We start from the raw sequence: 25,367 nt of genomic DNA, 5'->3' as shown, positions 1-25,367 counted from the left end.
TTTCTCTGTTGTGCTGCAGACTAAAATGTCATCCATGTATTGGAAGACAACACTCTCTAATGCAATGTTGCTTAAGTCCAGCTGCACGACTCTATTGAAAATCGAAGAAGACTCACAATAACCTTGGGGCAACCTTGTGCTTTTCAGACGAACTTGCCTGAATGTGAAAGATGTCAAATCTTGTGAGTCTTTGTGCAATGGGATTGAGAAAAATGCATTTTTTAAGTCAATCACTGTGAAATAACGTGCCTCAACAGGTATGTTACATAAGATTGTAGACGGGTTAGGGACTAGAGGGAACTCGGCCTCTACTATCTTGTTTATCGGTCTTAAATCTTGTATTAAACACCAAGACCCTCCCTTTGATTTTTTGATCGGATAAACCAAAGTATTGCATGATGACTCTGACGTCACTACGATACCTTGATCCATCATGACAGAAATGGTCTTGAAAATCCCTTCATCTGCCTCCCTGGACATGGGATATTGTCGTGCTCTTGGTAAAATTGCTCCAGGTTTTAATTTAATATTCACTTCTCTGACTCCTTCAGTAAGCCTGCGTCATAAGGGCCTGTAGTCCATACTGAGACAGGCACCTTTGCCATGTCGTCATCAAAATATTCAGGACGTTTTTGTGCCAGCATCATCCTCTGGGGCACCTCTCTTTTAATCATTTTTACCCAATAAATGAGATTAACCTCAAATCTAATCTCATCCTCACCTATTCGTTCTTCAAACAGATCGTCATCAGTGACGTCAGTCAATCTGTAACCTTCCCCAATGGCGATTAAAGCGCACCACTGTCTGCCTTCATCATCACAGCCATCAAGCAAAGCCATCTCTCCTCGCACTATGGCTGTTTGTATTATCAAGGGAAACACTTGTCCCTTTTCCTCATGCATAGGTATTCTTGGCCTGAACAGAAACTCTTTTGTTGTTCTCATCGTTCTCTCTGCAAGGCCTGGTAGCCATGACATTAATATGCGCACTCCATATGCGAATATCTCAGATTCTAATGGAATAGCTCTCATAGCCACTCGTCCTGCGTATGCTCTAATCATTTCGCAAACGTTCAAATAATGCATTCCTGGAGTTGAACACACCATGCCTTCCTCAGTGAATGAGATTGCCATATTTAGCTTTGTCATCAAATTTCATCCCAATATATTGACAGGCGTCTGTCTCGAATACAATTCTGGTACTTTCATTTCAAATTCCCCCATAGAAACTGGAAGTTCTTTTGTGAAAGGAACGCGGCTTGTGGCTCCTGTAAAACCTTGGGTATTCATGGCGTCACCAGATAAAGAAAACTTGCCTTCACCATCCCTTGACTTCTGCACATACGCGCTAGAAACCCTGTCATCCCACATGTCCAACATGTTGGCGGTGGTCTGATTATTTGCCCATTTTGCATATTCTGATTTCTGTCTTGCATATTCTGAAAACCTCCCTGATTATTTTGCCATCCCCTTCCTCAGTAGCCTCTTCCTCTTGAGCTAAATCCATTATTGCTTTGATCGAACTGCCTTTGGTTATTGACCTGCTGCATATTGGATCCATCTGTGCTAGTTAACATTGCCCCTTCAATGGCATATTTTGACAATTTTATGCACAATGGTCAGTTGTATTTCAGACCATGGCATAGCTTCAATTCCTACCAACTTCTTGAGCTGCTTTTGTGCCTGTTCTGACAGTCCTTGACATAATATATGGTAAAACACAAGTGTAGATTTCCCCCAGGATTCACAAGTTTCCAGCACCCGTGTGTTTGGAAATTCTGAATGTAAATCAATTAATCATCTCCCTCTTTCCTCTTACACGTCATTATAGCTCCCATGTCAGAAGTATCCGGGTATAGCACTTGAAGTGCTTTCCATGCCGCAGTTCTGCAATTGTTAAACAGCGCTCTGTCATGTGCAGTATTGACTGGAGTCACACTGGGGTAACCTGCTCGTGTCCAAACATCATCAGCTCTGTCACCAGGTATGGCGATCAAAAGACCCTTGATATCTCCTATAGCCAACGCATTACCTCCCATCATTTTTTCTAACTCGTTTATCCATTTCCCAGCTCCAGATATTAACATTGGGAGCTTGTTTTTTTAGATTCTCTCTATCCATCTGTGGCCATGGTATATACTGTGGCTTGTCCGTCCCTTCTCTAATAAGGGAAACTGTGACGCACTTAACTCCTTTTCTTCTCTCATCATTAGCCTGTCTCCTGCAGGGTTAATATTCCCACACCACTGTCTGCCTGGCAATGTCCTTAACCTGCTTACGTATGGCGGGGGAGACAACCCCCTCTGACCGTGTGGCAGTCCTTCATGCTGGTCTGACTATGTCACTGACTCCGGCACTTTAGATGTGGACGTGATTGAATCCGACCATCTTATTGCCTTTCCACTAGAGAAATGTTTCTCGCGACCTTGCTCTGTGTCTCTCTCTTCTCTTTCTTCTCTTTCTTCTCTCTCCTCTCTTTCACAGGCTTCCCTTTCTTCGTCTGATAGTGCCTGTGCCCAGCACATGCAGCTTCTCTCGTCTTCTTCATTTCTAATTAGTGTTAGCCAATCTAACGACAGCTCTCTATGTTTGCTGCTGCATGAAGCGTCCTCAGTGTCGTACAACTGAGTGCTTTCAAGGCGCTCATCCTTTCCTTTTCCTTGGGGTACCCTTTCTAGTCCCATCTCATCATATATCTTATGGATTGGCTCTCCGATACTTCTGTTTTTGAAGTCATCTTCTAGATTTACCCTAGTCGTGCTTGGTACTGAATCATACTCAGGAAAGAATTCTTCTGTATCTTCCCATTGTACCCCGGGATCAGGTTTTCTAACCTCCCTTTCCAGATATTCGAGATCACGTGTTCTCTGTCTTTGCTTGCGTTCTATGTCGTCATCAAACTCTCTACGTTTCCTCGCTTTTTCTCTAACCTTATCTTCCTCTTTCTTCCTAGTATCTCTTAGTTCATTCATCCTTCATATTTCCTCATCTTTCTGTCTTTTTATTCTCTTCTCTCGTATCTTTTGCTCTACTTCTTCTATTCTTCTTTGTTCTATTTTTTCTTGATCATCAGCTGTTCTCTGCTTATGATCGCGTTTTCTTTGTTCTTCTGCCTTTTCCTGTTTTCTAGCCTGTTCATCATGATATAACTGTTCTCGTTTCTGCCTATCCTTTTATCTTGCCCCTTCTTCTCTTAATCGTCCTTCCTTTCCTTTATCCCTTCTTTCTTGTTCGTCTCGTTCTCCCCTTTGTCTCATGTCCTCAATGCCTTTACCATCGAGTTTCAATAAAATCTGACCTCCCATCCATTTCTTCTGTGTGAGTGCCATCTCATCAGTTCTATCTTCATCTCCTTTCCATCTCTTTACCTCTCTTCCTGTACCCAGAGATGTACTTGTTTGTGCTTGATTACGTTTTCCTTTTCGCGTCTCTCCTTGTCCCTCGGGACTTTGGAGGCAATATTCCTTTCCCTGACTTTCTCTGGGCTTTCATCACTAGTTTGCATAGGTGACTCATATGCCGGGTTACTATATCCCGTTGCTGCTTTAAGTTCCCTCAATGGGTACAATCTTTCATCTTTACTAGGTTTGTTTTTTATTTCAGACGGGGCGGGTGGTGCAGAAGACTCTCCACCCCCCTCTTTGCATATATTCAGTATCCAATCTAACGGCGGCTCCTCCTCTCTTTCTTCCTGGTACATCTTCCAAAGTTCTAAACTAACCGGGCGCTTGTCTAACCTTTTGCCAGTGTACGTGGCATGTAAATATGTCGTCATGTGCTGCAGGACCGTTTTAGATAGCGATCCGCCTTGGGGCCACGGCATAAACATTTTGTCCACGGTCCCTTTAACACATTCCGCACTGTACTGTTTAAGCTTAGGTGCGTGTTTCGGCAGCTGTTTACACATGTGTATTAACAGAGTGATATCTTCCATGCTTAACTCGTTTATTCCTTATTCATATAACACTTGCTTATTTTTTCACTTTACACTTTATTACAATTGCGTCTCAATAATCAACAATATGATCGAGCACCAATCGTTGCAAGCTCCAATCCGTTGTTTCAACAATATTTTTTACTTTAATCTTGCTAAAAACAACCATCAATCCATGTCATGCACCAATTTCCTTCTATAATCGTGCAATTTTCATGCTCTTTTTTCACAAAAAACTGTTTTCAAGTTTGACGTCACAAATTTACCTAAACACATAAAAGAAACAGACAAACTCTGGCCAGCCACATGAACCTTATGCCGTCTGCTCTCTCAGACGTATCTTACCCCTATGTTTATTCCTTCATGGAACTCAAGCCTATCTCTTTCAGATCATCTTTAATCGATCTGGTCTCCTACGTCATCCTATCAAAGAGGACCTTAGATAAGGGCTTCTGCTAGCATTCTTTAAAATCTAGGAACTAGTCGTATACTCTTTATCGCGGCCACACTCACAATATCTCTTTATATTGCTCTGCGACACTCGAGTCAATTTCTTTCCCCTTGTATATACATATATATTACACTCTTCTTCTGATGTTATTTTCATCCCGACTCCCTACGTTACCTTGTTTTCTAAGCCATGCATGCTTTGCCAAAACATTCAGTCTTTTTTACTCACCGTTTGCATGTCTTTCATCTACAGATGCTTGGGATCACCGCCTTCGTTACCGCCTCTCCGTCCCGCTCGTGCGATCCACTACTCGTAGAAGTGGGAGAGGTTTTGGGGGGAAAGCAAGGCACTATCCACTATCTATGGGAAGCTTCTCATTCTATCAGCTTGATGGCAAAGGATTTGTAATATTGCTGAGGACCTGAAGTTACTCATGTCGATGGTCAATGGGTATCTTTATCTAATTTAACCATCTAATCTATGCTAACAAGTGAACTGGATGATCTCCAAACAGCCCATTAAGATGAGTAGTAGTACCCTCGAGATGGATGGGGATGCAGATTCATACTGATGCATCAAATAATTAAGACAACTCAATAGTTTGGCAAAGGGAGTCCCTTTAATGACAAGTTCACAAAACGGGGAGTACAACGAACATCAGCAACCGCTCGATCTTCTCGCTCTCTTTACTTTTTACAAAAAACTCAATATTTGTAGAAAAAACCCGTCATTGCTGACGTACAACCTGCGCATGTACTAACGTTATTCTACGTGGCAATCTTAATAACCGAACATGCAATCTGATTGGTTATAGGAAGGTAACTTAACATAGGTACTATATCTGTATATGGTAACGGGGAGAGGGGATTGGATAATAAACATCGGGTGGGGCAACTAAGCCCTCCCTTCAAAATGGTCACTATGAACGTCACTAAAAGTACAACTTCTCATTGGCTCTACTCACTATAGGACCCTAGATTACATGGTCCACTATGATTGGGTTGGCATCAACCCCACTCATATTTGTCCACCTATGTCTAGCAGCACGCAGAAAGAACATCCAGGTGCAGAGAAGCTTGTCTGCACCCCATCTTCCCACCAATTATGCTACAATCAATCATCTCCTCAGTAGTCATGTATCAATTACTGCTTTGTTGTTTGGCCTTGAGTCTGCTCTGTGCTCTGAGAACTTTTAAGGAGTATGGGCATGGCGGGGATCCATGCGTAGGTGTGAAAGTCTCACTCTTCCAGCCTGTCTTTGTCACGTGACTGGACACCGTGAAATCGGCTTTTCTCAGTGTCTTTTCGTATATTTGGTTTAGTTTTACCAGTCTTCTGACGTCTGTGGCTTATCTTGACCTTTCTGAACAGTATCCTCTGTTCTCTTCTTTCCTTAATTATATCCAATGTCGGCCCATTCCAGTGAGATAAGACCTTGGCTTCTTAGCATGGTAATCCTTTAGCTGAGTTTTGTTCTGTCTTGATTCTCGATGTTCTTGCTGCGACATACTCCATCTGAGGCCTTTTGTAACCTTTGTTCAATTCTGCTTATGTGCGTAGTGTACTTACATTCATACATAAAGTGCTTCTTGAGGTATATATTTGTAAACGTTGGTGCTTGCTGCAATCTATTAACTCTAAAGCATAAGCAAGCTTCACTATGTCTTTGCCTCTTTCAGTTACTTGCGTCTGTACACGTTTAAACTAACTAAATATCTTCATCATGTATCTGGCATAAGTTTTTTCATCTTGACATCAACTTCTTCACCTTAGGCTCAAGATGTCACTTATCCATGGTATTTCGTCTCTTGTCAGTATTCTCAGGTCATTATATCTTCTATATGTGCATCAGTCTGATTTCTTATGACGTCACCATTCATCTTCCTTCATTATCTTCTTTGCTTCTTCAGGTATTTTATTCAAACAACCATCATTTTGTTTAGAATGTATGTATGGCTTCTTTAATGGATACCTTAGTGTCCAGGTTTTCTTAGGTGTCGGTATATTCATAGGTGGTGTTATACTGATAGGTACTGGGCAGAGCCCATGGGCTGCTCTCTGCGGATTTAACTGTTCTTCATACGTCACATGCTTTGGTGTGAACTCAATAGGTAATGGGAGGGGGGGCAACTGGAGTGAGGACGATACTCGACACTTCCTCTTCAAGACCTTTAGTGCTGGAGAAGTGGTTAGTACCAAGACCAGTGTGTTGCCTTTGTGGTGGGCAGATTCTGTGGTGTGTTTCCTGATACCCATAGTGTTGAGCAGCCTGAGAAGGGTCTCTCTGCTTTTCTTTGTAGTTTGGTTGTAGGCAGGTTAATTACTGTGGGCAAGATGTTGATAGTGTCGTTGAGTGATGCTGATGTAACAAGGCCTGCGATTTTGTTGTGAAAGCCCTTGTTGGTTTGGGGTGGTTTGTTAGATCAGTTTAAAGAAAGGTGGATGAGCTGGAGGTGGCAGGCAAGTAATCCAAGGATGCGTGGGGTGTGTTCTCCTGAAGGGTGCATGACCATGAAGTCTTGTGGATGAATGTGAGTCCTCAGCTAGTCTTTCCTTCACAGTCCTTGGGCTTCAGACTATGGGCACCTTTTCCCCCCACCACTTTAATATTTCACCAGCCGCTATTGCGGCATAGGACACGTGTGACACCTTGAGCCAGTCCAGACTTTTTAGCCAACAGGACGTTGCATTCTGGGATGTAGCGTAGCACTATAGTGGAACAGCTAAAGTACAAATTCCAAAAGGCAAAGTGATGCTTGTCGGTAGGCCGGGTCCACCTGATGATGGGGGAGTTTCTGGCAACAGGCCATCTTGGGAGAGGCAATGAACGGGCCATCTTGGGAGAGGCAATGAACAGGCCATCGTGGGAGAGGCAATGAATGGGAGAGGGCCGTCTTGGGAGAGGCAATGAATGGGAAAGGCAATGAGCGGGCGTCTTGGGAGAGGCAATGAACAGGCCATCTTGGGAGAGGCAATGAACGGGCCATCTTGGGAGAGGCAATGAACGGGCCATCTTGGGAGAGGCAATGAATGGGAGAGGCAATGAACGGGCCGTCTTGGGAGAGGCAATGAACAGGCCGTCTTGGGAGAGGCAATGAACAGGCCATCTTGGGAGAGGCAATGAACAGGCCATCTTGGGAGAGGCAATGAACGGGCCATCTTGGGAGAGGCAATGAACAGGCCATCTTGGGAGAGGCAATGAACAGGCCATTTTGGGAGAGGCAATGAATTGGAGAGGCAATGAACAGGCCATCTTGGGAGAGGCAATGAACGGGCCATCTTGGGAGAGGCAATGAACAGGCCATCTTGGGAGAGGCAATGAATGGGAGAGGCAATGAACGGGCCGTCTTGGGAGAGGCAAGGAACAGGCCGTCTTGGGAGAGGCAATGAACAGGCCGTCTTGGGAGAGGCAATGAACAGGCCATCTTGGGAGAGGCAATGAACAGGCCATCTTGGGAGAGGCAATGAACGGGCCATCTTGGGAGAGGCAATGAACAGGCCATCTTGGGACAGGCAATGAACAGGCCATCTTGGGATAGGCAATGAATGGGAGAGGCAATGAACAGGCCATCTTGGGAGAGGCAATGAACGGGCCGTCTTGGGAGAGGCAAGGAACAGGCCATCTTGGGAGAGGCAATGAACGGGCCGTCTTGGGAGAGGCAATGAACGGGCCGTCTTGGGAGAGGCAATGAACGGGCCGTCTTGGGAGAGGCAAGGAACAGGCCATCTTGGGAGAGGCAATGAACGGTCCGTCTTGGGAGAGGCAATGAACGGGCCGTCTTGGCAGAGACAATGAACAGGCCGTCTTGGGAGAGGCAAGGAACAGGCCATCTTGGGAGAGGCAATGAATGGGAGAGGCAATGAACGGGCCGTCTTGGGAGAGGCAATGAACAGGCCATCTTGGGAGAGGCAATGAATGGGAGAGGCAATGAACAGGCCATCTTGGGAGAGGCAATGAACAGGCCATCTTGGGAGAGGCAATGAACGGGCCATCTTGGGAGAGGCAATGAACAGGCCATCTTGGGAGAGGCAATGAACAGGCCATCTTGGGAGAGGCAATGAATGGGAGAGGCAATGAACAGGCCATCTTGGGAGAGGCAATGCACGGGTCATCTTGGGAGAGGCAATGAACAGGCCATCTTGGGAGAGGCAATGAATGGGAGAGGCAATGAACGGGCCGTCTTGGGAGAGGCAATGAACGGGCCGTCTTGGGAGAGGCAAGGAACAGGCCATCTTGGGAGAGGCAATGAACGGGCCGTCTTGGGAGAGGCAATGAACGGGCCGTCTTGGGAGAGGCAATGAACGGGCTGTCTTGGGAGAGGCAAGGAACAGGCCATCTTGGGAGAGGCAATGAACGGTCCGTCTTGGGAGAGGCAATGAACGGGCCATCTTGGCAGAGACAATGAACAGGCCGTCTTGGGAGAGGCAAGGAACAGGCCATCTTGGGAGAGGCAATGAATGGGAGAGGCAATGAACAGGCCATCTTGGGAGAGGCAATGAACAGGCCATCTTGGGAGAGGCAATGAATGGGAGAGGCAATGAACAGGCCATCTTGGGAGAGGCAATGAATGGGCCATCTTGGGAGAGGCAATGAAAAGGCCATCTTGGGAGAGGCAATGAATGGGAGAGGCAATGAACGGGCCGTCTTGGGAGAGGCAATGAACGGGCCGTCTTGGGAGAGGCAAGGAACAGGCCATCTTGGGAGAGGCAATGAACGGGCCGTCTTGGGAGAGGCAATGAACGGGCCGTCTTGGGAGAGGCAATGAACGGGCTGTCTTGGGAGAGGCAAGGAACAGGCCATCTTGGGAGAGGCAATGAACGGTCCGTCTTGGGAGAGGCAATGAACGGGCCATCTTGGCAGAGACAATGAACAGGCCGTCTTGGGAGAGGCAAGGAACAGGCCATCTTGGGAGAGGCAATGAATGGGAGAGGCAATGAACGGGCCGTCTTGGGAGAGGCAATGAACAGGCCATCTTGGGAGAGGCAATGAATGGGAGAGGCAATGAACGGGCCGTCTTGGGAGAGGCAATGAACAGGCCATCTTGGGAGAGGCAATGAACAGGCCATCTTGGGAGAGGCAATGAATGGGAGAGGCAATGAACAGGCCATCTTGGGAGAGGCAATGAATGGGCCATCTTGGGAGAGGCAATGAAAAGGCCATCTTGGGAGAGGCAATGAATGGGAGAGGCAATGAACAGGCCGTCTTGGGAGAGGCAAGGAACAGGCCATCTTGGGAGAGGCAATGAACGGTCCGTCTTGGGAGAGGCAATGAACGGTCCGTCTTGGGAGAGGCAAGGAACAGGCCATCTTGGGAGAGGCAATGAACGGTCCGTCTTGGGAGAGGCAATGAACAGGCCATCTTGGGAGAGGCAATGAACGGTCCGTCTTGGGAGAGGCAATGAACAGGCCATCTTGGGAGAGGCAATGAATGGGAGAGGCAATGAACGGGCCGTCTTGGGAGAGGCAATGAACGGTCCGTCTTGGGAGAGGCAATGAACAGGCCATCTTGGGAGAGGCAATGAATGGGAGAGGCAATGAACGGGCCGTCTTGGGAGAGGCAAGGAACAGGCCATCTTGGGAGAGGCAATGAACAGGCCATCTTGGGAGAGGCAATGAACAGGCCATCTTGGGAGAGGCAATGAACGTGCCATCTTGGGAGAGGCAATGAACAGGCCATCTTGGGAGAGGCAAGGAACAGGCCATCTTGGGAGAGGCAATGAACGGGCCGTCTTGGGAGAGGATTCCACCTGTGGTGGACCCGCACACGTGTGGTTGTTGAAACTCTTGATGGTTGTATGCTGTTTCTGAGTGTAACATTATTATTATCATATTTTCTGAGCAGGGACGTAGCTTCGAGAAGCAACGGAGCATCTTACAGAGGTGTACAACAATAGGAAACATGCTCTGAAGTTACAGTATTATAAAAGGGTTATTTCTGAATAGTGGCCGCAAATGTTAATCCTAGCTTTTCCACCTCTCCAGGCCGAGAGGTCAGTGAACAGGGGCAGCCAAGTAGGCACAGCACATAATTAGGCCACCAGGAGACTAATCTGCCCCCCTGCGGCCTGCGCTGACATTCCCACCCAGATAAGCACTGCGGCTGTGGAGAGCTTTGCCCGGGACACCAAATTAAAGTCTCTCCAAATGAGCTTCACGTCTGTGAACTTACTGGGGATTAGGCTCAGCTGTCTGGTGCGTGTGTGCTGCGGGTTGTGCATTATGTTCACCGGCTCTCTCTCCTCTCCTCTCCCTCCTCAGGTACGAGAACTCTTCCCTCGAGACGACCTTCACCCACGGAAGCTGGTCCACCTTCTGGGTGAAAGTGGCCTCCTGCTGGGCCTGCATCCTGCTCTACCTGTGGCTTCTCCTGGCGCCCCTGTGCCTTCCAGAGACAGAGAACGAGTGTGGCAAGGGGCCGCCCCCACACGTCCTTCGGCGGCGCCCCTTCCGCAGGGTCACCGTGTCTGCATAATCCATTGGCGGGAAGGGGGTAGAGGGTTCTCTCACAGGTTCTGGGTTCTGTGTCTAAGGCAGAGAAGAGGACATGCTTCTGGTTGGCAGGCCAAGGAATATGGCGCCTGGTGGGGACCGCGGACGCTCCTACGGAGAAGCCGGGTGCTGACAGATCCACTCAAGGCCGCAACTCTCTCCACAATCTCCTGATTCGCTGAAGAACCTGCCACTGGAGCCTCATCCAGCGATTGACTCAGGAAATTCGACGGCGTCCAACCCATAGCGCTTTGCCATCATACCAATGGTATTAAGGCGCTGTACAAATGCTCAATAACAGACCATAGCAGTCATGGCTGCCATCCACATCACCGCACCTCACTGGACCGCATCACTCCTGAGTGCACTGATCCCCACTTGTGAGGTCTCAGTGAGACTCATGGAACAGAGTAGTGTGCAAACCCCAAAGGACCTCAAGACATCAGTGTACCCCAAAGGAATGCCAGCACAGGAGGAACCCTATGACTCTCAGGCTGGCATCGCATGCTTCCTGCAGTCATGCTCCCTGCAGGATCCGCTCCAGAATCGCAGCCTGGATGCTTGTGTGCACACAGTAATTCCGCGGAACAGCACGTGCCACGGTGGAACCAGCAGGGACATGACGTCATTGGCAACACTGCAATGTCTGCAAGGGAGGCTTCAGGAATGAGCACGGAGTCTGTCTTTTATGCACCAGCGGAAGTCAATCCCACGCCCTGAATTCCTTCACGTGAAACCATCTCTTCTAAACGGAGCACTTGCAAAGTGTAAACCCCTTTCTGAGCCCAACACAGAGGCGGTGTCGGTGTTTGCACGTTCATGTTTGCAAGACGCCCTGCACATTGATGAAGACGCAGCTGTGTGTGCAGGCATGAGGCCTTCTGACCTTCTCGCCGCCTGCTGCAACAGTTGCGTTCCCTGGACCCCAATCCCCTGAGCACACTCCCTCGTGCAAGTCCAGCATACTCCAGCTCCACGCAACACACTCATAGCTTCACATCCAGCACACACACAGCTGCAAACCCTGCACACTCTCACTTGCAACCCCAGCAGACTCACTGTTGCACGCAGCCCAGTCACAGCTGCACACCCAGCACACTCACAGCTGCAGACCCAGCGCACTCACCTGCAAGCCCAGTACACTCACAGCTGCACACAACACACTCACAGCTTCCACCCAGCACACGCATAGCTGCAGACACAGCACACTCACAGCTTCAAACCCAGCACACTCTCACCTGCAAGCCCAGCACACTCACACCTACACGCAACACACTCGCAGCTTCCACCCAGCACACACACAGCTGCAGACCCAGCACACTCACAGCTGCAAACCCAGCACACTCACCTGCAAGCCCAGCACACTCACTGCTGCAGACCCAGCACACTCTCACTTGCAAGCCCAGCAGACTCACTGCTGCACGCAGCACACTCACAGCTTCACACCCAGCACATACACAGCTGCAGACCCAGCACACTCACAGCTGCAGACCCAGCACACTCTCACTTGCAACACCAGCAGACTCACTGCTTCACACCCAGCACACTGCTGCACACGGCACACTCAGAGCTTCACACCCAGCACGCACACAGCTTCAGACCCAGTACACTCACAGCTGCACCCGCAGCACACTCACAGCTGCAAACCCAGCACACTCACAGCTGCACTCCTAGCACACTTACAGATGCACACCCAGCAAACTCACAGCTGCACGTCTGCCACAGTCACAGCTGAAGACCCAGCACACTCTCACTTGCAAGCCTAGCAGACTCACTGCTGCACGCAGCAAACTCACCTGCAAGCCCAGTACACTCACTGCTGCACTCCCAGCACACTCTCGCCTGCAAACCCAGCACACTGACTCCTGCACACGGCAAAACACTCACAGCTCCACACCCAGCTCACTGCTACACACGGCACACTTACAGCTTCACACCCAGCACACACACAGCTCCAGACCCTGTACACTCACAGCTGCAAACCCAGCACACTCACAGCTGCACACCTAGCACACTCACAGCTGCAAACCCAGCACTCACAGCTGCAAACCCAACACTCTCACAGCTGCACACACAGCACACTCACAGCTGCAAACCCAGCACACTCACAGCTGCAAACCCAGTACACTCACAGCTGCACGTCCGCCACACTCACAGCTGCAGACCCAGCACACTCTCACTTGCAAGCCCAGCAGACTCACTGCTGTACGCAGCACACTCACAGCTTCACACCCAGAACGCACACAGCTGCAGACCCAGCACACACACAGGTGCAAACCCAGCACACTCTCACCTGAAAGCCCAGCACACTCACAGCTGCACGCAACACACTTACAGCGTCCACCTAGCACACACACAGCTTCAGACCCAGCACACTCACCTGCAAGCCCAACACACTCACTGCTGCACACCCAGCACACTCAGAGCCACAAACCCAGCACACTCACAGCTGCACTCCGAGCACACTTACAGCTGCACGCCCAGCACACTCACAGCTGCACGTCCACCACACTCACAGATGCAGGCCCATTACAAGCACAATTGCATGCCCAGCACACTCATAGCTGCACATCCACCACACTCACAGATGCAGGCCCAGCACACTCACATGCACGCCCAGCACACTCCCAGCTGCAAACCCAGCACACTCTCACCTGCAAGCCCAGCACACTCACAGCAGCATACAACACACTCACAGCTTCCACCCAGCACACACACAGCTGCAGACCCAGCACACTCACAGCTGCATACCCAGCACACTGTCACCTGCAAGCCCAGCACACTCACAGCTGCACGCAACACACTGACAGCTTCCACCCAGCACACACACAGCTGTAGACCCAGCACACTCACAGCTGCAGACCCAGACACTCTCACTTATACCCCTAGCAGACTCACTTCTGAGCACAGCACAGTCATAACTGCACATCCAACATACTCACAGCTGCACACCCAGCACACTCACAGCTGCACACCCAGCACACTCACCTGCAAGCCCAGCACACTCACTGCTGCACACCAGGCACACTCACAGCTGCAAACCCAGCACATTCACAGATACAGGCCCAGTACAAGCACAACTGCATGCCCAGCACACTCATAGCTGCACATCCACCACACTCACAGATGCAGGCCCAGCCCACTCACACATGCACCACACTCACAGCAGCAGACCCAGCACAGTCACAGCACATGCCAAGCACACTCACAGCTGCATGCCCACCACACTCACAGCTGCCTGCCTAGCCCACTCACAGCTGCACTCCCAGCCCACTCACATCTGCACACCGAGCACACTCACAGCTGCAGACACAGCATATGTACAGCTGTATGTAAGCACACTCACAGCTGCACGTCCACCACACTCACAGGTGCAGGCCCAGCACATTCACATCTGCAGACCCCGCCACCTCACAGCTGCATGGCCAGCCCACTCACCACTGCATGCCCAGCCCACTCACAGCTGCACACCCAGCCCACTCACATCTGCACACCCAGCACAGTCACAGCTGCAGACACAGCATATGTATAGCTGCACGTCAGCACACTCACAGCTGCACGTCCACCACACTCACAGGTGCAGGCCCAGCACACTCACAGCTGCAGACACAGCACAAACACAGCTGCAGACCAAGCACACACGCAGCTGCAGACCCAGCACACTCACAGCTGCACACCCAGCCCACTCACAGCTGCACACCAAGCCCACATGCACAGCTGCACACCCAGCCCACTCACAGCTGCAAACCCAGCAAACGCACAGCTGCACACCCAGCACACTCACAGTTGCACACCAAGCCCACACGCACAGCTGCACACCTAGCCCACTCACAGCTGCAAACGCACAGCTGTACGCCCAGCACACTCACAGTTGCACACCAAGCCCACATGCACAGTTGCACACCCAGCCCACTCACAGCTGCAAACCCAGCAAACGCACAGCTGCAGACCCAGCACACGGACAGCTGCACACCCAGCACACTCACAGTTGCACACCAAGCCCACACGCGCAGCTGCACACCCAGCCCACTCACAGCTGCAAACGCACAGCTGCACGCCCAGCACACCCACAGCTGCACGTCGACCACACTCACAACTGAAAGCCCAGCCCACTCACAGCTGCACACCCAGCCCAATCACAGCTGCACACCCAGCCCAGTCACAGCTGCAGACCCAGGACACGCACAGCTGCACGTTTTATATGTTCGTTTTACACTAAATTCCTTGAGAAAGCGCTACAACATGAGCACGTGAGCTTTTGACATTTCTGTCCTTCTTTCTAACTGTTTGTGATGAATAATCTAGATCAGGGCGCGAGGCCCGGATGTTTCCCTCTCATCGCACTTTTATAAGCACAGGTTAATGTTGCATTTTCATATTCATGGCTTCACTGTATGATTGTGGTTACAGTTTAACACAGACCTGCACTGATACACCTATATGCACAACACCTGTTTATAATTTGAGTGTGCAGGCCTCCCTGCACTATTGAATGTTGGGAAAATTTAAGAAAGTGAAACATGCACACATAAACCGGTATCTGCGTTTGTTAAATCCTAGTGAAGTCCACATTATATTATTGAAAGCTTAAATGCTGTGTTTGATTGTTTTTTGTGAGAGAAAAACATGCATGCACACGCATCCACACACTCACATGCACACACACTCAAGCCTTGTGCATGCATACACTTCCACACACACACACACACTCGTGCCTTTATGCAGACATACACACACTCATGCCTTTATGCACGGATACTCTCCTACACACACACACCATGCCTTAATGCAGGCATACACACACACACTCAGCCCTTTATGCAGGCATACACTTCTGCACACAAACACACAAACTCATGCCTTCATGCAGGCATAAGCTTGCATCCACACACACACACACACACGCATGCCTTTATGCAGGCATACATTTCACTTCTACACACACAAAACCACACACACATGCCTTTATGCAGGCACACACTTCTACACATACACACACACAGATACACACACACACTCATGCCTTTATGCACGGATACTCTCCTACACACACACACCATGCCTTAATGCAGGCATACACACACACACTCAGCCCTTTATGCAGGCATACACTTCTGCACACAAACACACAAACTCATGCCTTCATGCAGGCATAAGCTTGCATCCACACACACACACACACACACACATGCCTTTATGCAGGCACACACTTCTACACATACACACACACAGATACACACACACACTCGTGCCTTTATGCAGGCATATGCTTGCACACACACAACCCTCCAAATAAATGCTCATAGAACCCAAGAAACCACTTTCCTGTGTGTGGATACGAGCATACGCATACACCCACACATATGCCAACAAGTGCAAAAGCACACACACACCACACATGCACTGATGGGCCAAGCGTAGTAGCCGCAAGTGGCCTACATGGACTTTTACAACAAAGGAAATACTTCATTTTTTAATATGACGTTGCCCACTTTAATGGAAGAGATAACACTTCTTATGCCTGATTGTACAACACATTAAAACATGGCGGTCAGATTTACAATAACATAATTTATTGTGGTCCAATATACGTATCATACATGAGTGACTTTAAAACGTATATCAAGTTCTGTAAATAAGTCCATTGGTACAAGCTACTTGTGACTTCACATAGGGTCTGTAATGAGAAACTGACAACACAAACGGGCCATAATGAGTTATTAACTCACACCAGAGAAGGCTACCTCTTACAGAAGTCTTGAGTGGTTCATTTCTTAATTTATATCCATCAGGGGGCACACTAGAGCGTTCGCGGTCTCCAGGCTGCGTTCCTCCAAACCGGAAGCGCAAAAGAGCGCCTCAGGCAGTGCGGTGCGCAGTACAGCAGGTCTTCAGGAACGGGGTCTGAGTACTGCAAACGGACAGGCCTGGAGGCAGGTAAGTGGCAGGGGCTGGAGAGTGTGGCGGCAGGGCCATGCAGCGGGAGTGGGGATGTGGGGAGGACCCAAAAAGGACTTATATATAATAAGGCGATGGGTGCCATCTCAGAGCCCTGTGACCTTGTGCCGGCTCTCGCCCTGCACCCCCCAAGGTGCCGTAATATCATGGAAACGTTTGCCCATTACTTCCCACCATGCGAATGTACACCCTTGGGTGCATGGACCTTTGCTTGTACATGTGTACACACCAAAGCAGCAACACATGCAAGTAAAGCTGGCACGCCTTTCCCTGCATGGGGCCGCGGCCCTCTAGGAGCCATGCGCTTGAGAGTAAGGTGGCCCCCCAAAATACACCTGGGAGCATGCTTTCTCTAGCCTGGACTCTAGTGCAGCACGAGCCAGTCGTAATCAGACCCACTTCAATGTCCCTGCAGCTCAAGATGAAACTCAGGACCCTGCTCTTCAGGGAAAACCTAGGGGTCACCTAGGGGTCACTCAGGACCTGCTACTCCTAGCTCTGCACCACCCCTGTAGTCGGGGTTCCTGTGACCTCCCCTTCCACCCACCTCTGTTAACCTCAAATTACGTGTCTAGAACCCTAAATAGAAATACAAATGCTCTTTGCCAACAGAGGCTTGGAGCAAGGCTAGAGTTTCTTTTAATCTCTCTTTACGCCTGAACCAAGCTGCTCTCCTCGCCAATTTAAAGGCAAACTCTTGGGATATATAAACGCGATCACATATTGGCCTTTTCTTCGAAGCAAACCTTTTAAAAAAGAAGGGGAAATAATATGTGACAGTGGATCAGTAGCTAATTCTTCCTGTCGCCCCCCCCCCTCCCCGAAACTCACAAGCCCCCCCCCCCTCTACCATGGGCGCCCTCTTCCCCCACGTCCCAGGGATCCAGACGGGCTTTAGGGAATACTTAATATAATGCATTTAAAATCTTCTATTTGTTGAAATAAGAAACGTTTTAAGCGTGGCCGGTCAGGTGTAGAGCCGGAGGCATTACCTGCAAAGTGTGTACCTCATAGTCAGGCAGAGTAGAGAGCAGCCTGCTGACGGCACCCAGTCATTTTACCAAAGCAGGGGTACATTTGATTGTGACCAAAAAACACAGAAAATATTAAATAAATATATATTGGGCAGAGGGATAAGGGGTTAAGATGCCTCCGGTTGGGGTGAGGTTATAAGGATAGAAAAACACAGGGCTCTTGGGGGGGCCAAATTAAATCACAAAAAAGTAGGTGTTTTGCTTGTGATGAAATGTACCACTCTGAAATTTGCTTCGGTAATATCACATATAAATAACCCTGTTGGCCTGCCCTGCATCCCTGGAGACAGCCGTCTGCTGCAGAGCGGGTCCCCTGTGCTGACCGCAGGTTTGTTGGGGCGCATATTATCCTGTGAGGCATATATTACTCCCCGTGTGCTGAGCAGACTCTGACAGCAGGTTTGTTGGGGCACATATTATCCTGCGAGACATATATTACTCCCCGTGTGCAGCTGAGGACTCTGACAGCAGGTTTGTTGGGGCGCATATTATCCTGCGAGACATATATCACTCCCCGTGTGCTGCAGCAGACTCTGACAGCAGGTTTGTTGGGGCACATATTATCCTGCGAGACATATATTACTCCCCATGTGCTGCAGCGGACTCTGACAGCAGGATATTGGGGTGCATATTATCCTGTGAGACATTTATTACTCCCCGTGTGCAGCTGAGGACTCTGACAGCAGGTTTGTTGGGGCGCATATTATCCCGTGAGACATATATTACTCCCCATGTTGTTGATATTTAAGGGCCATGAGAGAATTTCTGCTGGATAAAACCCTCTCAAATCTTCGATTTTTAGATCCCAGATAAAGGAGTAAATCAAAGCTTATATGGACAATGGGTTCAATTCAAAATAACTATTATACATTAGGCCCCCCCTCTTCTGGTGAAAGCACCAAAGACTCGACCACCCAGCACAAGGTTTATGAAGGTCCCTCTCATTTGGGAATACTGATGGAGAATTCTGGGTGCAAGAGATTACAGTCCATATATTGTCCGCATTGATGTAGGTCTGCAAGTGTGAGTATGTATACTATATATGCACACATAGACACACACGCACTAACACACACAAACACACACACACAAACACACACACACAAACACACACTGGCGGATAGATCCAGCATGAAGCTATACTGCAGGTGATCCAAAAACATAGCGGACTCGCCCCCAACCCTGTGATCTGACACCACAGACATTCGGTGCACTGTTCCCACCACCCACACATCACTGGGCAGCAGAATCCCTTAAGATAATCTGGTGGACTCGGAGCCAATGGAGGCCCAGGAAATAATGTTCAAAGTGGCCCCATATTACACATTTTCAGCAAGCCCAACCCTTCTCCTATGAGAACATTTGAAAATAATATAGGTTAAAACACTAAACAGGTCCAGGATGCAGAGGCCTACCGGGAAATCTCCAGAGTACCCTATAGGCCAGTCCAGTCCTGCCGAGGGTGCAGAGCCCTATCAGGAAATCTACAGAGTTCCCTATAGGCCAGCCCACCGCTGCCCAGGGTGCAGAGGCCTGCTGGGAAATCTCCAGGGTTCCCCATAGGCCAGTCCACCCCAGGATAAAAATCCCCAGTGGGAATTTGTATTCCATTCATTTCCAGCAGTTTAGTCAAAGCCTGAGGAAGCATTATGGTTGGACGCACACCTGGCAAATTACATCATTTTCTTACCCTCAGTAAGTAGGTATGAGTTGACATTTTAGGCTTATAAATACAAACACACACACACAGATACACGCATGCACACACTAACACCCATTCACTCACTTTCCCCAAGTGTACATTAAGGGGGAAAGCAGAAGCAAGACACAAGGGATTGGAGGAAGTTGTTCCGGGTCGAAAGCTGCATCACACCGAAGGTACAGGAAATTGCATCATCAGTGTCGTGCTTAATCCCAAAACATGGTGTGCTTGTTTTTATTCTGCCTCCCACCCTCCCCCTGGATCTGAGCTATCATATAATTCTACCCTTTACCCAGTACCCGTACATTGCCCCTTCCCTTAAGAGCCATGATACTAAATGCCCTTTTTGTCTGGCCTAAGCGGAAGGGACATTGAGAGCTCAGGAGAACTTAAAATGCTTGTATTGGAGCTCCCAAGGCCATGGACTATTACTAAGAAAACTGCAGGTATTGGGTGTTTCGGCAGGCTCTGCGACACCTCAGAATGCTGCTAGCCCTCCCGCCTTTACCACTGCCGCTGTACGCAGGCCATGCTGTCTCAGTGCAGTGACACTCACAGGAAATTGAGGGCAGCTGGGAGCTGTTTAACTCCTGCTTCTAGCCAAGTAGAACCTGGCTAGCTTGACAGCAACAGCTAACAGGAGCTACGTTTGACTCCTAGGGTCAACTCGTGCCCAAACATGTAAATGTGACATTAACTTTGAGTATTTGAGAATGTCAATAAAGAAGAATTGGAACACATCTAATAAACATTTAAACACAACGGTTCATACAAAATGGACAAAGACTTAAAAGAACCTTCTCTGGTAGCTCCTGGTTCCCCTGCGTGGCTCCTGCCTACAGGGTGATGCCCAACACCCAGGAGATGGTTTTAGCGCCTGCTCATCAAATCTCAATTTTGTACCCATCATGCTGTGTCCCTCACATCTAGTGTCAGTCAGGGTTGCAGACTGTCAGCACAGGGGCCAGTCTGACTGCCAATTCTTTTGGAGTCATTGTTATGTCTCTTTTCCAACTTGAATAACTTATTACAGGAGACTAGTAAATGTTATTTTCTTATAACAGAACAGTTTGCAACCTAACAACTTGCTGGCAGTAACACAATAAAAAGACTGTCTTTTAAGGGGAGATTAATCTCCTGTATATTATAGCAACGTAACGCAAAGGATACACGTTACACAGTTTATTGCGTGTTCTCAGCATTTCTCTGTGGTTGAAAAGACATAATTCAAAGGGATTTTGTCATCTGCGTGAATGATGGGTTTTCAAATCACTGCTAAATGTTTAAACACCCAAAATCCTGTAATATATATATATATATATATATATATATATATATATATATATATATATATATATATATATATATATATAATAAAAATAAGTTTTCCCCAAAAATAGGGTTTTGTGACGATTTGTTGAATTCTATCTACGACGTTCAATGTGCTTGCATTAGGATATTTTTCAGCAATTGGCAAAGTGAGATCGTTAATGCCACAGGCGAGACTACGTGCCATTCCACGCTATACGCGGGCGCGGTCCGTAGACGCCTCCTCTGGAAGACAGTCATCAAATATAATAAAGAATAAATATGGGGGCCGTGTTCATATATATTGGTAGGGTGTCATGTCATGGTGGGCCATTCTGAGGCAAGCGGTATCTGTGTGCAAGTCTCTCGACACTATCTAGCACACGGCGGAGAGAATTATCGCTCTCGTTCCAACTGTGAACCTATAACTGACAATTCAGTCTACATGGGCACACAGAAAGTGGGTGCCTCAGCCGTAAATTGCGCACTCCACAATCCATTGCAAACAAGTCTTTTTAGTCCATCCTGGCGTCAACAAGACATTGATACTATTGTCCCAAATCTTCCAATGCAACATCAGAGCTTAATCACTGCAGTCTTCTTTGGTTCTATGCATTTGGCAAATGTTCTCTTTGAAAAGTGCTTCTTAAAAGGTAGTCCTCTTTGTATGCAGTCCTCACATCTTAATCCCACAGAGTGCTGAGTTCAAACCAAATCTCTGGTGGGATTTGTGAGAATTTGGGGTTGCTCCCTAGAGCTCTAACCACGATACTTTGTCTTCGACTGGAGTCCATACTTGGAACACTCTCGGCCCAAGCCCCGGAGTAATTTATCCTCCTTTGGCCGGAAGGGACGTACAAAGCTGTGAGCTTCAAGCAGTATCCGGTTCAGAGTGTTCTCGTAATTCACGTGCCTCCGAGCCATTAGGATATACTCCCTTTTCTCTATGAGGTGCGGGCAATCACAAATGTTTGGAACCCAGATGTACTCCCGCCTCACGATAGGAAAGTTGTTCTTGTACGTCATTACCACCTGCACATCGTAGCGGGTCTCCTTCCCAACCGACTTCTTGCCGAGGATCCGTCCTTGAAAAACTGAAAGAGAACCAGACAAAGATTAAAGCCACGCATTTAAAAAAGTGTTCCTAAAGGCAAAGAACCTATTCCTTCATTGCTTGCACTTGTGTCTGATAGGGATGCGTGACTGTTATTGTTGTATGGCATTGTATAGCGCCTACTACCATTGGTATGGCCTCAAAGAGCTATGGAGATGAACACCCTTCGGAGGACCATGGCCCGAGATGTGGAGCAAGGATTTTAAAATGGGTGTGTGCATTTTTAGCCAGCACGAAGTTTGGTAGGGAGTGGCTAGGTCCCTGATCACAGCCCATGGGAATCAGATGAGAGGATGGGTGCTGTGGAAGACTGTCAGGGGAGTCAAGGAGACTGATAATGTGTACAGCGGGACTGAATTTTACACATGGGACTCAGCTGCATTCTATTGGAAGTGGTGATGAGTGTTTCGGTGGGTGAAGTCGAGCAGTGATTGTCACAGATGCATGCGTGTGGGTCGTGCCCCTGGAGGAATACAGCTGTGTACCATTGTGATGGAGTGATAGATGAACCAGTGCATCAAGGCTGACATCGAGTTAACGCACAGTCTTGTAGAGCATATCAGAAGGCCAGACTGGGATCCTTTCTGTACGGGGCTAGCGTGAAAGGATGATAGCAACGATCGTGGCGGCTCTGTGTGGGATTGTCAGGTAGGGAATGATGCGTCAGAGAATGCACATGTGTAGGTAGCAGCTTTTTGTCACTGAACTCATGTGCTGTGCTAGTGTCAGGTCTGTGTCCATAATGCATCAAAGGTTTTTTACTGTGTGGGAGGTGGTGGGAGGTTGGCCTAGAAATAGCGGCCACGGAGTGGGTTGAGAGAAGAGGGCTGTCTTCCCATAGAGCATGATCTCTGTTTTTCTGGGGTTGAGTACGAGGTGGTTGGTAGTTATCCAGTGTTTGATTTCTGAGAGGCATGATGTGAGATCGGGGTAGGTGGAAGAAGGGCCCTTTGTGATCTTGAAGACCATTTGGGTGTCATCTGCGTAATTATAGCAAGATAGGCCGTAGGATCGGATTAGTGCTGGCAGGAGGCTCAGGTGGAGGTTAAAGAGCAGTGGGGAGAGAGCGGCACCCTTTGGCACTCCTGGGCAACAGGGCGGAGGGTCGAGGAGAAAGGAGGCACGTATGTTATTTGGGATCTGTTGGAGAAGAAGGAGGTTATCCACTTCAGAGCTGTGTCCCTAATGCAGAGAGAGTCGAGTCTGTCCATGAGGGTGGTGGGGTGGTCGATGGTGTCAAAGGTTTCTGGGAGGTCGAGCAGAATGAGGCTGACACTACTTTCTGAGTCTGACTGTATTTTGAGAGTAGGCTGTTCGGTCAATTAGTTTGGCTATGAATCAGTTGTTGGAGAGGGGTCTGTAATTGATGAGGACAAGGAGGTCGAGTGAGGCCTTTTTGAGTAGGGGTTTGATGTGGGAGGTCTTGAATTCTGCTGGTAGGTGCCGGAAATGAGAGAAGTGTTAACAATAGATCTTGCAATGTCGCTGGTGCCGGTGTAAGTTAGGATTTCTTTAAGGAGAGTAGCACAACAAGGGGTTTCCAGGGGATCCTGAGGGACAGCTGTTAGATAGCAGTTTTAGAAATTCAGGGTGGGAGAGAGGGGAGAAGGAAGAGAATAGCGGGAGAATGGAAGGCGGATGAGTGGAAGGAGGATCTGATGTCCATTTTGCGGTCGCCAGGGAGGGGGCGTGAGTGGTGCTATTTTAGTGGCAATGGTGATGCTTCTTTTCAGTGCTATGTGGTCTGAGAGGGAGTCACGGAGTGTTTGGGTGTGGGTAGGAGGAGGCAGTGAAGCTTGTGAGGTGCCGTATAGGTGCTCGGAGCATTGCTGCTTCTGTCTGTGAGGAATTCGACCATCGACACAGGGAGCGTGCGCTCACCTGCACTTTTTTGAAATTTTAAATGAAATTGAATGATGGGAGATCAACCTCTGGAAAATGCGTGGGGCTAATCTGCACACATGTTCCTATGCTCACCGCACGACATACACATAGACAGGTGTACTATGGGTGGACACCGCCAACAGGCCCAGTCCTCCCTCTCATATTTAGTTGGAATCTGACAGGTGGAGTACGCGATGCATATCAGAAGGGGGGGGGCAAAACCTTACTCCTGCTATAGCCAGGCTAATTAACTATCAAAGGCGCCATGGATCTACAGATGGTGGCAGCAATTAACATAATTAACATTGTAATAGAGTATAATTCAAACAGGCCCACAGGGGGCCTGGCTGTAGAGGCTAAAACAAAGGATACATGAAACCCCAACACCCCTTTCATATGCACTGTGTCCACTTGAAGCCAGCTCTGCCTCTCAGTATCAAGGGCAGTGACCTGTCATGTGTTTACAGTAGCCAACCCCCAGAGGGGGACCCCATTCATGAGTAAGTGTATTGATGGAGACAGAAAGTCTGTTGTCACCGCAGCTTCATGGGAGACCTGCTGATTTAATCAGGAACCACAGAGGGCTCAGTTAACTAGAGAGACCCTTTGATCCACAACAGATAGGAAGATGGGTCGGTCTTAGTATTACATGTTTTCACCCATTTACCTTTTCTATTGCAAAGCACTCTGGTTATGACTTCATGCATACAGGAGATTGTTGCTGGAGATTCGGGATTGGTTCAGTAAGGTAGGCTTAGCCTACACCAATCACTGTGGCCCATTTGGCTTTAAGGGAGGGCTGAGACCCTCACTTAGCAGATCGTCTGAAGACTTTGCAAGGAGTAACAAGAAGAACTCATTTGAACACTGGCTGAAGGTACAGTCTGTCTTGTATCTTTCTCCAGTGAAGGAAGGCCAGGATTTCCCACGAGGGAAGCAAGATCCCTCCCGTAAACATCTCCCAGGGAACAGAGGGAGATACCAGACTCAGAGGACCATCCAGCAACTCCAGAAACGGCACCCAGCAAGCACACACTGTACCCTGCTAGGCTCTGCAAGCAAGCTTCCTAGGTGGGAAATGGCAGAGTCTGAACCAAACTCAGGACAGGGCAGCTTCCTGCAAGACTCTCCTAAGCTGTGGGACGTCCGCCTTCAAGGATGACACAAGCCCAGTGAGGAAGGTAGGAGGAGTGCATCAACAAGCATCAACCATTGTCCGCCTTAAAGGACATTTTTGAGCCAGTTGAGCCCCTTCGAGTTGCAATCGACTGCACCGCTGACCGAGATGCCTCGGCCAGTGCTTCAGACCCGCCAACCAGCACTAAGACAGTGATTCCTAACCTCAAGCCACCGTGTAGGCCAGCCTGCAGCCATCCATTCAGCCTCGCTCGCCGAACTGCCTGCTGCCTGATACCCACAGTTGTCTCCTGGCTTGAACTCTGTCACATGAGCTGCAAAGTGCCCTGAAACCGACTTGATTATGTAGAGCACCAA

General features: G+C 48.8%; 2 protein-coding genes across 3 annotated transcripts in view; one reads left to right on the top strand and one right to left on the bottom strand.

The window, feature by feature from the left end:
- SERINC4 (serine incorporator 4) overlaps positions 1-15,465 on the top strand; it is a 273,311-nt gene extending 257,846 nt beyond the window's left edge. For both annotated transcript variants that reach the window (XM_069625182.1, XM_069625181.1), the window contains one exon: positions 10,643-15,465. In XM_069625182.1, coding sequence (XP_069481283.1) covers positions 10,643-10,856 — 214 coding nt within the window. In that variant the 3' untranslated portion in view covers positions 10,857-15,465. The remainder of the gene's footprint in view (positions 1-10,642) is intronic.
- Positions 15,466-16,342: 877 nt separating this feature from the next.
- The window catches only part of LOC138504593 (ADAMTS-like protein 5), a 567,458-nt gene continuing 558,433 nt past the window's right edge, over positions 16,343-25,367 (bottom strand). The window contains exon 13 of the mRNA XM_069625180.1: positions 16,343-21,969. Within this exon, the coding sequence (XP_069481281.1) occupies positions 21,635-21,969 (335 nt within the window). The 3' untranslated portion in view covers positions 16,343-21,634. The remainder of the gene's footprint in view (positions 21,970-25,367) is intronic.

The sequence above is a fragment of the Ambystoma mexicanum genome, chromosome 11, assembly GCF_040938575.1.
Source record: "Ambystoma mexicanum isolate Mex_15411 chromosome 11, UKY_AmexF1_1, whole genome shotgun sequence".
Lineage (NCBI taxonomy): Eukaryota > Metazoa > Chordata > Amphibia > Caudata > Ambystomatidae > Ambystoma > Ambystoma mexicanum.
This window is presented reverse-complemented; position numbering and strand designations above follow the sequence as displayed.